Genomic DNA, 16,027 nt, shown 5'->3' with positions numbered 1-16,027 from the left:
TTACAAGGAAAACAAATGCCAACATGTGCTGTGTGGAAAAATAAGAACAATTGTTATGATCCAAAATTGTTGAATTCAATGTTGAGGCCTTAAGTCAAATCAGAAAGTGCTGTAAATACTCATGAAGACTGGCATCATCTATGAACAATGTAACAATTAATGCTTCAGGTCAAGAAACTTTCATCAGAAATGTGAAATCTGTTTTAATCTTTTCCTGCTGCCAGGCCTATTGAGTAGCTCAATTTTTTGATTTATATTTCAGGTTTTTAGCATCAGTTCTTATATTTGAGTCCAGGTGTTATATCTTGCCTAAATGGATGGACAGACAGGAGGACAATTAGTTTATTGAGAGTCATTCAGGAATGTATGTGTCAATTGTCCTAACAATACAAATAAAGCAAGTAACCAGTAAAGGTTCTCGTGGTGCTGTGGCTGTGTCCCTACAACTGACTCAGGAGGTCTGCATTCAAGTCCTCTCTGCCTTGGAGGTATACAATAATATCTCCGAACAGGTATAAAACCCTAAGAAATAGGAACAGGAATAGGCTGGGTGGGTCACATGGACAGTTTTCCAATCCTCTGGTAATTCTCCAGAATCCAAACAGTTTGAAAAGTTAAAACCATGCATCCACGATGCACTAAACCAAGTGGAGGCTTGGAGACTGCTTTGTGGAACATCTACGCTCGTTTCGTGACAAACAACTGCATCTCATAGTCGTGAAGCAATTCAATGCACCCTCCCACTTCTTGGATGACATGCCCACCCTAGGCCTCCAGTGCCACAATGATGCCACCTGAAGGCTGCAGGAACAGCACCTCATTTCGCTTGGGAACCCTGCAGCCCAATGATCTCAATGTGGACTTCACAAGCTTCAAAATCTCCCCTCCCCTGACCTCATCCCAAGACCAGCCTAGCTCATCTCTACCTCCTTGACCTGTCCATCTTTTCTCCCACCTATCCACTCCTCCCACCTCACTGGCCAACCCCCAACCCACTTTCTAACTACTAGCCTCATCTCTGCCTCCTTGACCTGTCCATCTTCCCTCCCACCCTCCTGCCCCTCCCTCCCAACTGACCAACCTCCATCCCAACTCCCTGCCTATACTCACCTTTACTGGATCCATCCCTGCCTCCTTGACTTGTCCATCTTCTCTCCACCTATCTGCTCCTTTTTCCACCTTCCATCATCACTTCCTCTCTATTTATTTCAGAATCCCCTTCCCCTCCCCCATTTCTGAAGAAGGGTCCAGTCAGCATTCCTGCTCCTCTTCTCCTGTCTGGCCTGCTGTGTTCATCCAGCTCTAAACCTTGTAATCTCAGACTCCAGCTTCAGCAATTCTTACTATCTCATCGACTATCTCTGTAGCTACTTCCTTTAGGGTCCTAGAATGCAAACCATCAATGCCAAGACACCTATCTGCTTTAAGCCTCATTAGTTTGTTTAATACTATTTTAATAATAAAGAATATGGGGGAGGACTAATGAGCTGATGAAGTATCTTCCACCATAAAGACTGATGCAAAATATCTTTATAATTACACTTGCCATTTCTTTGTTCCCCATAACTATCTCCCCAGATTAATTTTATATGGGGCCTATGTTCACTTTGACCTCGCTCTTCCTTTCAATATGTTTAAAGGAGCTCTTATCATCAGCATTTGTATTCATTATTAGTTTGGTCTTACAGTTTATTTTCTATCTTTGGGTAGAAACATAACTTCCTTGGTTAGCCATGGTTGGTTTATCCCTCTCTTAGAATCTTTCCTCCTTCCTAGGATATATTTTTATTCTGAGAGTCAAGGGTTACCTCCTTAAATATCTGCCACTGCTTGCTTACTGTCATTCCTGTTAATCTATTCACCTAGTTCACTTTATCCAATTCTGTCCTTATTTCATTGCAATCCCCTTCAACCAAGTTAAATACAGTTGTTTCCAACCTATGTTTTTCATCCTCTTGATTGGTAACGGGATCAAGATTTACAGGGCAAAGACAGGAGAATGTAGGGGTTGAGAAACATTGCAGCCATTATCAAATGGGTCAAATAGTCTAATTCTGCTTCTATATCTTCAGGTCTCTCAAACTGGACATGAAATTCTACCATGTCATGATTATTCCTTCCTAGGGGATCTTTTAGTCTAAAGTCATTTATGAAACCTACCACACAACCCATTAGCAGATCCAAGATAACCTATTCTCAAGTTGGTTCCATGTCATATTAAGTTGATTAGAAAATATCTACAAGAAGTAATTGTAATTTATAACATAGTTCTGGAAATTAATTAAATATTTTTCTTCACAGTTCACAATTTGTTGCAAAAAGTACAATTCCTTAAGAGACAGAATAAAAATTAAATGTCCACTGTACTCTGAATTTTGTTTTACGGTCCATAGATCATATGCTGACATGTTATGTTCGTGCTTTAATAAAAACAGAAAGTCAACAACTCCGGCACTACTTGAAAAAGAAAAACAATAAATAACATTTCAACTCTGGTAACGACACTTCTTCGAAATTTCCCAGACTTTTCCAATACTTTCTGATGTATTACATCCACAATATCACTTTTTGACTTCATTGAGTAGTCCTCCACCCTAAATCATTGGCAACTCAGTTATATGAACGAAGGCTCACCTTTACAAAGATGGTCGGCATTCACGACAATCGGTCGAACTTTACAAAGATGGCCGCCATTGGTCGCTATCTTTGGCGGGCCTGAGAAAAGTGCTGGAAATCTCAGCGGGTCGGACAGTATCCGTAGAGAGACAGCAAGCTAACGTTTCGAGTCTAGATGACGCTTCAGTATCAGCAGTAATTTGCTCCTCTCATTTAACAAGGAATGAGGCTGCAAAGCATGCAGGTGCCGCTTGGAGTCGCTTTACGAGGGAGTTCAAGCAGAAGACGGATTTCTCCGCTGGAGGAGGCGGGTCCCTAGGTGTTGGCAGAGTACGCATGCTCAACTCTGCGGTTGATGGGTCAGAGTCGGAACGTGCGCGGTGGCCTTAGCAACGCTGTACGTCTGTCTGCCTGCGGGAGCCTGAGGCCGAGCGCACCGCTGGCGTGAGAGGGAGACTACAGATAGACATCGAGCAACATAGCCATCTCATCTTGAACCCAGATCCCCTTCCGCCCCGGTCTAACCTAACCATGTTGGAGGGGCTGGCAGCCTGGGTCCTCAACACTTATATTGGCAAATATGTAAATAACCTCAACACAGACCAGCTCTCCATAGCCCTGATGAAAGGTACTCAGAACATCAGCAGCTTGAACCAGTCTTGTCCTGTCACACAGGCAGTTGTTCTGTTGTCGTGTATATATAATCAACAATATCGCAGTAATTTCTGGAATCTCGTCAAAACAGTTGTGATGGAAGGAGTTTATTGTAATGTTGCTTACTCTGACCATTAGCTTTAAGTGAATCTGGCCAAATAATCTACCGCCGGGTTCGCGTGCTTTTCTGGGCAGAAAAACTCCTGCAAATAGATCTTCATCAATGACAAAATCGGCCCTGTTCTCGTGATAGTTTACTTTCGCTTGCGCAAAAGAAGGGTCCTGTTACTGTGAAAGAGCGCGTCCACTTTCAGTTTCTCATCCTCTGTTTTGCCCTTCTTAAAACTATTTGTTAAAAATTAAAATTTGATGGCCAGCTCTTCTGGCTTGATATTTCTCTAAGCTAAATTTACATCGTGTTGAATTAAATCCAAGAAGGGAAGCAGCCTGCAGTCGTTTTGGGGTGCTACAGATAACATTAAGTGTCGATTATGACAGCCAACAGCTGCAAAGCAACCATGTGGTGATCTGTTGAGATGCCACCATTGGTTCAAGCTGTTATATAAAGAATTGTGGATATGCTTTTATGATGGAACTATTTGTATTGTACAATTAGATTTTAAGATTTTTTTTTATTTATTTATGGAACGTGGGTGTCACTGGCTGGCCTGGCATTTATTGTCCATCTCTCGTTGCTGTTGATATGAGGTGATGAGCTGCTTTCACATAGTGCTTCAGTTTGCTTGTAGGTAAGGGAAGGCATTACTGTTAGGGAGGGAGCTCCAGGACTTTTGGTACAGTGATGTTGAAGGTATAGCAACATTTCCAAGTATGGATGGTGAGTAGTTTGGATGGGAACTTGTAGGCAATGGTGTTTCTGAATATCTGCAACTCCTGTCCTTCTAAATGGTAGCTGTTGTGGGTTTAGAATGTGTTGTCGAAGGAGCCTTGGTGAAATTCTGCAGTGCATCTAATAGCTGACACACCCCACTGTTATTGCATGTCAGTAATGTCGGGTCTGGGTGTTGGTGGTTGTTGGCGGTGGAATGTTTATGAATGAGTCATTCAAGTGGATTTCTTTGTTGTGGAAGGTGTTGAGCTTATTGAGTGTTGTTGGAGCTGCACCCAGTCAAGTGGTGAGTGTTCCACTATATTCCGGACTGGCTTGTAGATCAACATCATAGAACCCCTGCAGTGTGGAAACAGGCCCTTTGGCCCAACAAGGCCACACCGATCCTCAGAGCATCCCACCCAGACCTAGCCCCCTTTAACCCCCCCCCCCCTTAATCTAGGCATCCCTGAACACTACAGGCAATTTAGCATGACCAATCCACCTAACCTTCCTCTTTGGAGGAAACCGGAGCACCCGGAGGAAACCCAGACACGGGGAGATTATCCACGCAGAGAATCGCCCAAGGGTGGAATTGAACCTGGGCCCCTGGCTGATGGTCAGATTTTGGGGTGTCTGGAAGTGAATCACTTGCTGCAGGATTCCTACCTTCTGACCTGTTTTTGTAGGCTTAGTATTTTTATAGCTAGTCCAGTTCAGCTTTTGGTCAATGGTAATCCCCAGGATTTTGATAGTGGGGGACTCAGCAATGGTAATACCATTAAATGTTAAGCAGTGATGGCCAGATCTCATGTTGGATATGGTCATTGGCATTTGTATGGTGAGAATGTTACTTGCCACTTGTAAGCGCAAACCAAAATATTGTCCTGATCTTGCAGCATTTGAACATAGATGGCTTTCAATATCTGAGGAGTCGTGAATGGTGCTGAACTTTGTGCAATTATCAGTGAACATCCTAACTTCTGACATTAAGGATATCCGTTATCCTTTGTGACCCCTGTAATTGGAGAGATTTCCCCATGATTCCTATTGATGGTAGCTTTTCTAGGGGGCTCTGTCACCACACAGTCAAATACAGCCTTGATGTCAAAGACAATCATTCTCACCTCACCTCTGAAATTCGGCTTATTTATCCATGTTTGAGCCGAAGCTGTACTTGCATCAGGAACTGACCTAAACCTGATCCTGGTGGAGCCAGAATGGAACATCAATAAGGCAAATTATTGCTCAGCAAGTATTGCTCGATAGCACTATTGATGACTCCTTCAGTCAATTTGCTGATTATCGAGAGTGGATTGATGGGCGGTAGTTGGCTGTGTTGGATTTGTCCTGCTTTTAGTGTACAAGACATACCTGGGCAATTTTCTAAATTGTTGGGTAGATGTCAGTGTTGTAGTTGTACTGAGACAGTTTGGCTGGTGGCACAGCAATTTTGTGGAGCACAGGAATTCAGTACTATTGCTGGAATGTGGATCAAGGCTCATTAGCCTTTGCAGAATCCAGTGCCTTCAGCCATTTTTTGATATCATGTGGAGTGGATCAAATTGGCTAAAGAATGGCAATTGTGTTTCTAGGACCTCCAGAGGACCCCAAGATCATCCACTCTGGATCAGCACTTCTGATTGAAGATTGGTGTAAATGCTTGAGGCTTAATTTTTGTACTAACGAATTGAATTCCCATCATTGAAGGTGAGGTATTTGTGCAGCCTCCCCTTCATGTGAGTTGCTTAATTGTCCACCACTTGTTCATGACTAGGTGTGGTAGGACTCCAGTGCTTAGATCTGATCTATTGTTTATGGAATTTCTTAACCCCATTTTTCACTTGCCACTTCTGCTTTTGGCACATTAGCAGTTCTGTGCTGCAGCTTTGCCAGGTTAACACTTTATGCCTGGCTGCTCCAAGCACACCTTCCTGCACTTTTTATCAAACTAGGGATGCCACCTGGCTTGACTGTAATGGTGGGATGGAAGATATACCAGCCAGGTTGTAGACTGCATCTGATTTTCATTCCGCTGCTGTTGATGACCCCCAGTGCTTCATGGATTGAGATTACCTTCAGTTGGTAATCCTGTTCAAAGTCTGCTTCAGTTCGCAGGGTGATTGTGCTGTGTGGCACTTTCCTCAATGTGAAGAGGGGCCTACGTCTGCCAAGAACTGTTGTAGAGTGGTCAACCATACAGATATTGTCATGGACAGACGCACTTTCAGCAGGAAGATGAGGTCAAGTGTGTTTGTCCCTCTCGTTGGTTTCCTCACCATTTGCTGCAGACCCCATTCTGGTGCTGGTACAACATCAGTGCTCTTGTTTGTGAACATTAAAGCTCCCCACCCAAAGTAATTCTACCCATTTGCTATCTTCAGTGCTTCAGTGATTCCTCCAAGTGGTATTCAACACTGGAGTACTGATTATTGGCTGGGGTGAGTGGTAAGAATATGTGGCAATCAACAGGAGGTTCCCTTTATCGGTGTTCAACCTGAGACTGAGACTTTGTGGGATCTGCAGTCAATGTTGAGGATTCTTATGGCAAAACCCCTTTTTTAAAATTTTGATTTGCTTAATTATCACCACATGTATCTTGATACAGTGAAAAGTTTAGCTTTGTGGGTAGCACAGGCAGGTCGTACCATACAAAGTACATTAGGTTAAAACAGAACAAAGAAACAATGTTACAGCTGCGGAGAAGGCATACAGAGAGCGAGATCAGCATTAAATTAAAAATTTAAGAAGTCTGACAACAGCAGGAGGAAGTTATTCTTGAATCTATTTGTATGTGGAGACAAACTTTTACATCTGCTCAGTAGAAGAGTATAACCAGGGTGAGAGGGGTCTTTGATTATGTTGGTTGCCTCCCTGCAGCGCAAGAAGTATAGATGGCATCAGTGGATTAAAGGCTGGTTTGCATGACAGACTGACCTGTGTTTGGAACTCACTAGTTTATTGTGGCCTTGGAAAGAACAGTTGCCAAACTCCACTGTTTTGCATTCAGATATAACGCTTTCTGTAGTGCATCTATAAAAAGTGGTAAAAGTCCTTGTGGACGTGCCACATTTGAGGAAGTAGAGACACTGTTGTGCTTTCTTGACCTTTGCATCAACATGGGTGGATGAGGACAGATTGTTGGTAATTGTCATTCCCAGGGACCTGACGCTCTTGGTCATCTCCACCTCGGCACCATTGATGTAGACAGGGGCGTGCACTCCATACCACTTCTTGAAGTCGATGTCAGCAAAATGAAGGAACTGGTCAATGATAGAGAGACTAAAAACCGAATGAACTGTCGATGCTGTAAATCAGGAACAAAAACAGAAGTTGTTGGAAAAGCTCAGCAGGCCTGACAGCATCTGTGAAGGAAAAAACAGAGTTAACGTTTCAGGTCTGCTGACCCTTCCTCACAGTATAGATTGATAGAGAGATTGTCTTTACACCAAGCCATTAAGCACTCAATCTCTTTCTGTCTTCTGCCTTGTCGTTGTTTGAGATCCACCCTACAACAGTGGTGTCATCAACAAACTTGTAGATGGTGCTGGGGCGGATGTAGCCACACAGTCGTGAGTGTATAAAGAGTCCAGTGGGAGACTGCGTACTCAGTCTTGTGGGGTATCGGTGTTTAGGATTATGGTGGATTGGTTGTATATCACTGTCACCTCTGCTTGGCCTGTCCTGCCAGTAAGGCAGGATATATCTGGGCACGGTGATGGCATTGTTTGGGACATCGTGTAAGGTATGATTCTCTGAGTATGACCGTGTCAGATTGTTGCTTGACTATTTCGTGAGACAGTGCTCTCAATTTTGTCAGTAGCCAAAGGAAAACATTGCCATTGTTAATTCCAGGTGGTCTGTTTGGCTTTATTTCTCTTGAGACTTTTTAGCAGTTTGATATGACTTGGGTGACATTTCTGAGGGTAGTTGAGAATTATCCACATTGTTTTGGGCTTGGAGTCACATGTAGGCCTGATCAGGTATGAACAGTAATCCCTTGAAATTCGTGTTTTTACAACAGTCACTTTATGGTCACTGTTAAACTTTATTGAATACAAATTCCCCTATTGGCCATGGTGGGATTTGAACTTAGACCTCCAAAAGGTTACCTCAGCCTCTGGATTGCTAATCCAGTGACAATACTACTCCTCCAAGAGCTGCCTCAGTTCAAAATCGTCATCCCAGTCCCATTTGAGCTGATTAACACTGAACTGTGCAGCAATAAAATTGTTCCCTCCAAATTTGTTTATCTGTGAAGAATATTATGCGCTTGTATGATACAGGAATGAAATCACCATACCGAGGTATATCCTACCTTACTGGCAGGAGACGCCAAGCAGAAATGACAGCACAGTGATATACAATCAGTCCGCCATAATCCTTAACACCAATGCCCCGAAAGGCTGTGTACTCAGTCTCCCACTAGACTCCTTATTCACTCACGAATGTATGGCCAAATCCACCACAGCACCTTTTACAAGTTTGTTGATGACACCACTGCAGTAGGATGGATCTCAAACAACAAAGAGACAGAATGCAGAAAGAGATTGAGTGAGTGCTTAGTGGCAATGGTGTAAAGACAACAATCTCTCTATCGATGTCAGCAAAACGAAGGAGCTGGTCATCAACTCCAGGAAGCAGTGTGGAGGGCACACCTCTGTCTGCATCAATGGTGCTGAGGTGGTGATAACAAAGAGCATCAAGAATTAAATGCTGCTGGTTTCCGATCATTGCTCATGGTGAGAGCAACTTGAGGTTATGAATTAAGAATATTGTAGACTCTTGAAGTGTGTGTCTTAGTTTACGCACATCCTTTTTCAATACAGTGTAGTAACACTATACCAAAATTTGTTTAGTGACAACATTGACAGCCATTATAGTCCATGTGTTCTGTGTGCTGTCACAGTCCTATTAAGGAGGGGAGTTGTAACCCAGGAACGAGAAAAAGGTAGCAGTATAAACCAGGATGATGTGCATGTATCTATTGCCTTCAGTCTTCCAGTTTTGTTGTGTTTGTGCCACTGGACATGCTTTTGAACTCACTACATTGATATGTCTGGTCCAGTGTTTCTGGTCAGTGTCAACACCCAGGACATTATTGGTGGAGGATTCAGTGCTGTTAATGCCATTGAAAGTCAAGGGGGAAATGGTTAGATTCCTCGGAAATGGTCATTTCTTAATTTCATGACATAATCTAATTTATAATTAATCTTTGTAATGATGTAGTGCGCTATGTCTCAAGCTCTGCCATGCAGGCTGAGTTGAAGGATTTGTGGTTTTCCTCTTTTTGTTGGAGTGAAATTGATTGGTTTGATCTGTCATGACATCTGATGTTGGTGTCATATATGCTGTTTGAATTTTCTGGTGTGAGTGCGATTTTACGAGGTTTGACTAAAGGTTTAGTCAAAGAATGACTTGTGAAGAAATTCCTACAGGAACTGAAAAGGTGAGTTTGAAACAGCTGACAAAGTAGCCACCAATGTTGGAGCAAAGGGAGGAGGATGCCACAGTCTGACACAGGGTCTGCGTTGAGGGGAGGTTTTAGACTCAAAAGGTAATGTAGAGCTATGGTGGGATGAGTTGTGAAGAAATTTAAACACTAGGAGGACAATTTTACATTTGAAGCCTTGGGAAACAGGGTGGTAATGTAGATCAGCATGGAAAAAAGGCATATTCTGGGAAATGAACGGGGCAGCAGACTTATGAATGAGTTGAAGTTCATGGAGAAAAGGCGTGGAGTTGAACAACGTAGCAGAATTGAAAATCAGATGTCTTTGTGATGTAGCCATTGAGGTTGAAAGCGCATTTTAACCATTGAACTGTTGTGTGTGAAGAGAGCATTTTGAACATTGAAACATTACACTTCAGGCTTAGGGATAAACACCATTAATGTTGCCCTGAAAGGATATTTGTACGATGGATGCAGAATATTACATAGAACATTGATCACGAGTATGTTGTGTATGTATCTTTTCAGTTGCGGTTTTTATTAAATAAGCCTTTTATTTTTAACTTTGACCTAACCACTTTGTGGTTGTCTACCATGTTATTATACATTTGCATTTGTGTCTTTTTTTTATTCCTTGTATCTGGAATAAGTGAATGAATAAAATGTGAAATAGATCACACCTGTCAGAGGACTAAGGGGAACTGAAGGTTTATTTCCCTCACTGTGTTGTGCTAAATTCTGGTATTTACATCTATTTTCCACCCAATTCTATAATTTCTAATTTCCTATTTCCTATTACATCTGCAAAGATGCAGATTTCTCATTGAATTATTGAAAATATCATTTGCACAGAGACATGATATTGTATACAGAATTCAAGGGCGGGTTGACAGGTTCTTAGAGCTGTCCTGTTTGTGTTCATGGACAGCACTGAGCTCACATTTGTCTCCTCTTAACTTAAATTGCTGTGTGTGCTGATGTAGAGGTATAAAATAGTCCCAAGTCCAGTTTCTATGCTGCATACAATTGTTACTTATTGGCAGCTAAAAATCTGAGCTGGCTAGTATTATGTTTCATGACTCTGCGAACGTAAGGCTTAGGAGCAGGAATAAATCATATGGCACAGCAGGTGAGAGCTTTAAGATTGTTGCTGGTCTAATCTTTCCATCATACTCCACTTTCCTGTCTGTTCCTCATTACCTTTGACAGCCTCTACTTATAATAGCAATGAATATATTCAATGGGAGAATGTGAAGGTTCTAGCTCCAAAGCCTTAGCAGGCATAACATCTCTTGGGTAGCCTTTCTATCCACAAACTGTATGGGGATGGAAGAGACCCAGAGTAGCTCTACTATCCACCCTATTCACAAATGAGAATCTTGAGGACCGATTATGTTCAAGATTTGCCAAATTGCAAATCTTTGGCTAACCAGAGGAGTCTAGGGACCGGAGGAACCTCTCAGCTGATATGCTTAAATCTCAGGTGGGAAAATGATGGGACAGAGTTCAATCCCTAACTGGTCCACCTTTTCGGATCAGCATGCACACACAAACATGTGCACCACCCAAGCAACAGGTCTTCCTGCCCCCAGGTGCTCCTTCGCTGCCTGGTAGTCATCATGACCCTGGTATGTCTTACCCACCATCCATAGGTGACCATTCCTCTCCCCTCTCTAACATAACATCCTTCAACTACCTTGTCCGGGTGCCTAGCACTTAATATCAATTAAGTAGAACTGTTTGTAGCTCCAGTAGTGGGTATTGTTCCAAGGTGGTGCTGCTGAGACTACAGAGATGCCAACCAATAATACCTCCCTCCGTATCGGGGGTGGAAAACCTTCATGAAGCCAACTAATTCCCTTCAGTGTTTTGTTGTGGAGCTCCTATGACCAAGAAGGCTCAATTCCCCACCATTTTGTTGAGGTGGAAGTATGGAAAGCTCTGCCATCTGTAACACCCTGCTCAATGGTGTTATTGCTGGACTGTTAATCCAGAGACCTAGTTAATGTTCTGGGGATCTGGGTTCGAATCCTGCCACGGCCGATGCTGGATTGTGAATTCAATATAAAAAATCTGGAATTAAGAGTCTATTGAAGACTATGAATCCATTGCTGATCGTCAGAAAAACCCATCTGATTCAGTAATGTCCTTTTAGAGGAGGAAACTGGCATCCTTACCTGGTCTGGCCTACATGTGATTCCAGGCCCACAGCATTTTGGTTGGCTCTTAACTGCCTTCAGGGCAATTAGGGAGGGGCAATAAATGCTGGTCTTTCTAGTAACACCCTTATCCTGTGAGTGAGTTTTGAAAAAATGACTTAGTATCTACTGATCTCGAGGTAGAGAATTCAAAAAGCTCAGCTGTCTTTGAGATAATGAAGTCCTCCTTAAATTGACGATCCTTTTTCCAAAACAATGCCCTCAGATTGTATTTCTAAACCAAATGCAAATGTGGGAATGTGGTGATATAGTACTGGACTACAAGCCCAGTGATTAAGACCCACTTCTACTTTGGCATATTGATTTCAGTATAACTTCAATCCAACCACTAATTTAAGTAGGTTATATTTAAGGGGGAAACAAAACAGCCCTTGGCCTCTATTCATATTAATTAAATGGGGAACTTGCTGAAGGGTGAGGAAAATTTCTATATTGATACGGTGTCATTAACATTTCAGAACAGTCTGAGGAGCATTATTATATAAAATGTAACCCAAGTCACGTGAAAAAGTATTAACATCAATAGCTTAATCAAACTGAGAGACTTTAAGGTGTGTCTTAAATTCTGTAATTCTCCAACCTACATTTTTCTGCCTCTTTTCACTCATATTATTTACGTTCCAAGCAGCAGAAGGCATGGCTACCAATGTTGAGCGATGAAAATTAGGATTGTGCAAGAGAACAGAATTTAACAGGATAATGCTCTGCGTTGATGCATGGTGTATGTCAACTGATGCATTATATTAAGTAAAATTTATTTCTCTCTCTCGCACTCTCTTGCTCAGTTATGATGGATATTATTTTAATATTACAAGAAGCAACAGAAAGTGATGTAAGGAGAATGGAATTCCAAAGAATGGAAACTTTGCAGCTTTACAACCCTTAGATGATACTGACTTTGGAGTTGTGTGTACAGTTTTGGTCTCTTAGTTTGAAAAATCATGTCATTGCAATAGAGGACTCATTCCTGAAATGACGTACTTATCTTATGAAGCAGGATTGACCAGTTGTGGTTATATCTGTTGGAGTTTAGAAGAATTAAAGATAATCTTATCACAACATAAGATCCTGAGGGTGGATGCTAGCAGGATGTTTCCTCCTGTGACAGAGACCAGAACCAAGGGAGCACAGCTTAAAATAATGGATTTTCCATTTGAACAGAGATGAGAAGTTTTATTTTCTCTCAGACAGCCAATAGAGTGTGAGGTTCTCTTCCCCAGAAAGCTGTGAAAGCCTCATTGTTGAATCTATTCAAGGCTAAATTACTTACAATTAAGGTTATGTAGGAAGACAGGAAGGTGGTGTTAAGGCCACAGTCAGATCAGCCTTAGTCTGTTTGATGGCAAAGCAGGATCAATCAACTGCTTTAGGTCCTTGTTTTTGATTGCTGCAGACTGAATACGCCCAAGGGCCTTTTTCCGTGCTCTGGTCCTCTGAATCCTGCTCCCAAGTCTTTGCATTCCAGCAAGATTTAGGAAGCCATGAGACTAAACTGGTATTCTGGTGCAGTTAGCTCCTCATACCAAAGTGCATCTAGCAGCATGTTCAAGGTCACAATATCCAGTACCCACAATAAAGGATCTGATTGTTGTGATCACCTACTTTTTGTCATTTATATAAATGATTTGGTTGTGAACATAGGAGGTCTGGTTGGTAAGTTTGCAGGTGACCTCAAAATTGGAGGTGTCATAGACAGTGAAGAAGGGTACCTCCAAGTACTACAGGATCTTGATCAGATGGGCCAATGGGCCAAGGAGTGGCAGATGGAGTTTAATTTAGATAAATGTGAGGTGCTGCATTTTGAAAAGGCAAATCCGGGCAGGACTTATACACTTACTGGTAAGGTCCTGGGGAGTGTTGCTGAACAAAGAGACTTTGGAGTGTAGGTTCATATTTCCTTGAAAGTAGAGTGGCAGGTAGATAGTATAGTGAAGAAGGCATTTGGTATGCTTCGCTTTATTGTTCAGTGCATTGAGTGTAGGAGTTGGGAGGTCATGTTGCGGCTGTACGGAACATCAGTTAGGCCATTTTTGGAGTACTGTATGCAATTCTGGTCTCCTTGCTGTAGGAAAAATGTTGTGAAACTTGAAAGGGTTCAGAAAATATTTACAAGGATGTTGCCAGGGTTGGAGGGTTTAAGCTATAGGGAGAGGCTGAATAGGCTGGGGCTATTTTCTCTGGAGCATTGGAGACTGAGGGGTGATCATCATAGAGTTCTATAAAATCACGAGGAGCATAGATAGGTAAATAAAAAAAAAAATTGTTTCCTCAGGGTGGGGGTTGGGGTGTCCAGAACTAAAGGTCATAGGTTTAAGGTGAGAGGGGAAAGATTTAAAAGGGATCTAAGGGACAAGTACTCCAGGCAGAGGATGGTACACGTATGGAATGAGTTGCCAGAGAAAGTGACGGAGGGTACTACAATTACAGCAGTTAACATGCATCTGGAAGGGTATGCGAATAGGAAGGGTTTAGAGGGATAGGGGCCAAATGCTGACAAATGATGTATCTAGGATATCCAAAGGGCCTGTTTCCATGTTGTACACTATGACTAAATCTTTGAATTGTTTAACTAGATATCGGGAATAAAAATTTGGATCATACACATTGCAGAGTCTCTTGAAGGGAAATTACTTGTGACTCTGAACTTGAATATCCAAATGAGACCTAAAGGTTGTAACTTTTTTTTCCTAGTCAACCCATGACCTAAGTTTACATTGTGAGTAACACAAATATTTTACTAACGTAGTGGGTCTGGTTTTCTCAGTTTGAAATTTGAGGAATAGTTTTGGGGCAAAGAAAACAAAGCTTTACTAAGCAGCAATCAATAAATATTCAGCTTGGAGGTGCTTGCTACAGACAATGAGGCAAAATTCTCACACCCCCGCTTAATAAGCACAATCAAAGTGGCATTAAAAATAATATTACATTTTTACTTCCATGCAGGAGCTGTTGAATTAGAAAACCTCCCTCTGAAGAAAGATGCCCTCAAAGAATTGGATTTACCTTTTGAGGTAAAAGCAGGTAAGCAAAGTTGCTGACCTTCTTCCAAGTAATTTCTTTGTCAGTATAGAGCTTACACTTGCTGGCATTGTCAATGAATATCTATATTATAGATGTAGTTTGAGCTTTGTCTTTATGGCATCTCCTAGTTTAGAGGTGAAAAAGTTAATATTATGGTTGTAAGGTAAAATTGATGAGAATTCTACTGAGTGCTTTCCTGCCACCCTATTAAAAAGCTAGAGATGAATGCTCACTGAAGCTTTTTTCTAAGGACACTGGTTTACCCAGATCCAGCTTTGAGTTTTATAGGTGAAGATACATGCTAGTTTTGCAAAAAACCAGTATATTGAGAATGAATTGAAAAAAGTTTCCCATATAAAAAATGTATGCAACTTTTCAGGTTTTATTGGGAAGATAACATTGCAGATCCCATTCTACCGGCCTCATGTGGAACCATGGGTAATATCCATCTCTAGACTCCATCTGATTGGTGCGCCAGTTAAGCAGTCTGAGTTTGATGAAGAAATGGAACGTTCACTGGACAGAAAAAGAAAGAGTGCACTACTGGATTCTCTGGAGGCTAAATGGAAGGTTGGTGCCGGATAAATGTAATTCAAAGTCGCAATTCAGTTGCAATATAAGGAGTTTGTTTTCTATGCAGGTGCCCTCCAAGGCTGAGGAGTTTTCAAATGAAGCCTAACTTAAGGTTTAATGCATCAAACCTTTGACTAGCTTAATTTTTGCTTTACAAATCCTTTTGATGATATAAATGGTGTTGAGTATACTGGTAAATTCCCCATTTTATTTTCTGTATTTTCGTGTATGAGACCAGATGCCTAAAACCAAGTAGGAGAGTCTTTGATGTCTTCCTTCCAGTGCTCATCCAGTTAGCCCAGTGCTGTTAACTTTGTGGCCTAATGTGTATTTGCACATTTCTAAGAAAGCTTGGTTCTTGACTGAGATACATTTTGAGATGGCTGAGAATTTGCGTGACTTATGATACTGATTCTCCAAAGCCTGTCCACCATCTATAAGACACAAGCCACAAGAGTGGTGTAATGCTCTCTGTTGAACAAGTGTAGCTCCAACAACACCAAAAAAGATCAATTCCATCCTGAATAAAGCAATCCATTTGATTGGCATGCTGTCTACCACCTTAAACAATCTAGAAGGGTTAATGCTTCTGCTAAGCATTTACAATTAAATTGTGCCCATAACATAATCTTCATACACTGGAACTTCAAAGCTTTTGCGTCC

General features: G+C 41.8%; 1 protein-coding gene across 6 annotated transcripts in view; it reads left to right on the top strand.

Moving 5' to 3' along the window:
- Positions 1 to 2,992: 2,992 nt before the first annotated feature.
- vps13d (vacuolar protein sorting 13 homolog D) overlaps positions 2,993 to 16,027 on the top strand; it is a 276,898-nt gene continuing 263,863 nt past the window's right edge. For all 6 annotated transcript variants that reach the window (XM_048561113.2, XM_059638090.1, XM_048561115.2 and 3 more), the window contains exons 1-3: positions 2,993 to 3,244; positions 14,714 to 14,791; positions 15,171 to 15,361. In XM_048561113.2, coding sequence (XP_048417070.2) covers positions 3,148 to 3,244; positions 14,714 to 14,791; positions 15,171 to 15,361 — 366 coding nt within the window. In that variant the 5' untranslated portion in view covers positions 2,993 to 3,147. The remainder of the gene's footprint in view (positions 3,245 to 14,713; positions 14,792 to 15,170; positions 15,362 to 16,027) is intronic.

The sequence above is a fragment of the Stegostoma tigrinum genome, chromosome 28, assembly GCF_030684315.1.
Source record: "Stegostoma tigrinum isolate sSteTig4 chromosome 28, sSteTig4.hap1, whole genome shotgun sequence".
NCBI lineage: Eukaryota > Metazoa > Chordata > Chondrichthyes > Orectolobiformes > Stegostomatidae > Stegostoma > Stegostoma tigrinum.
This window is presented reverse-complemented; position numbering and strand designations above follow the sequence as displayed.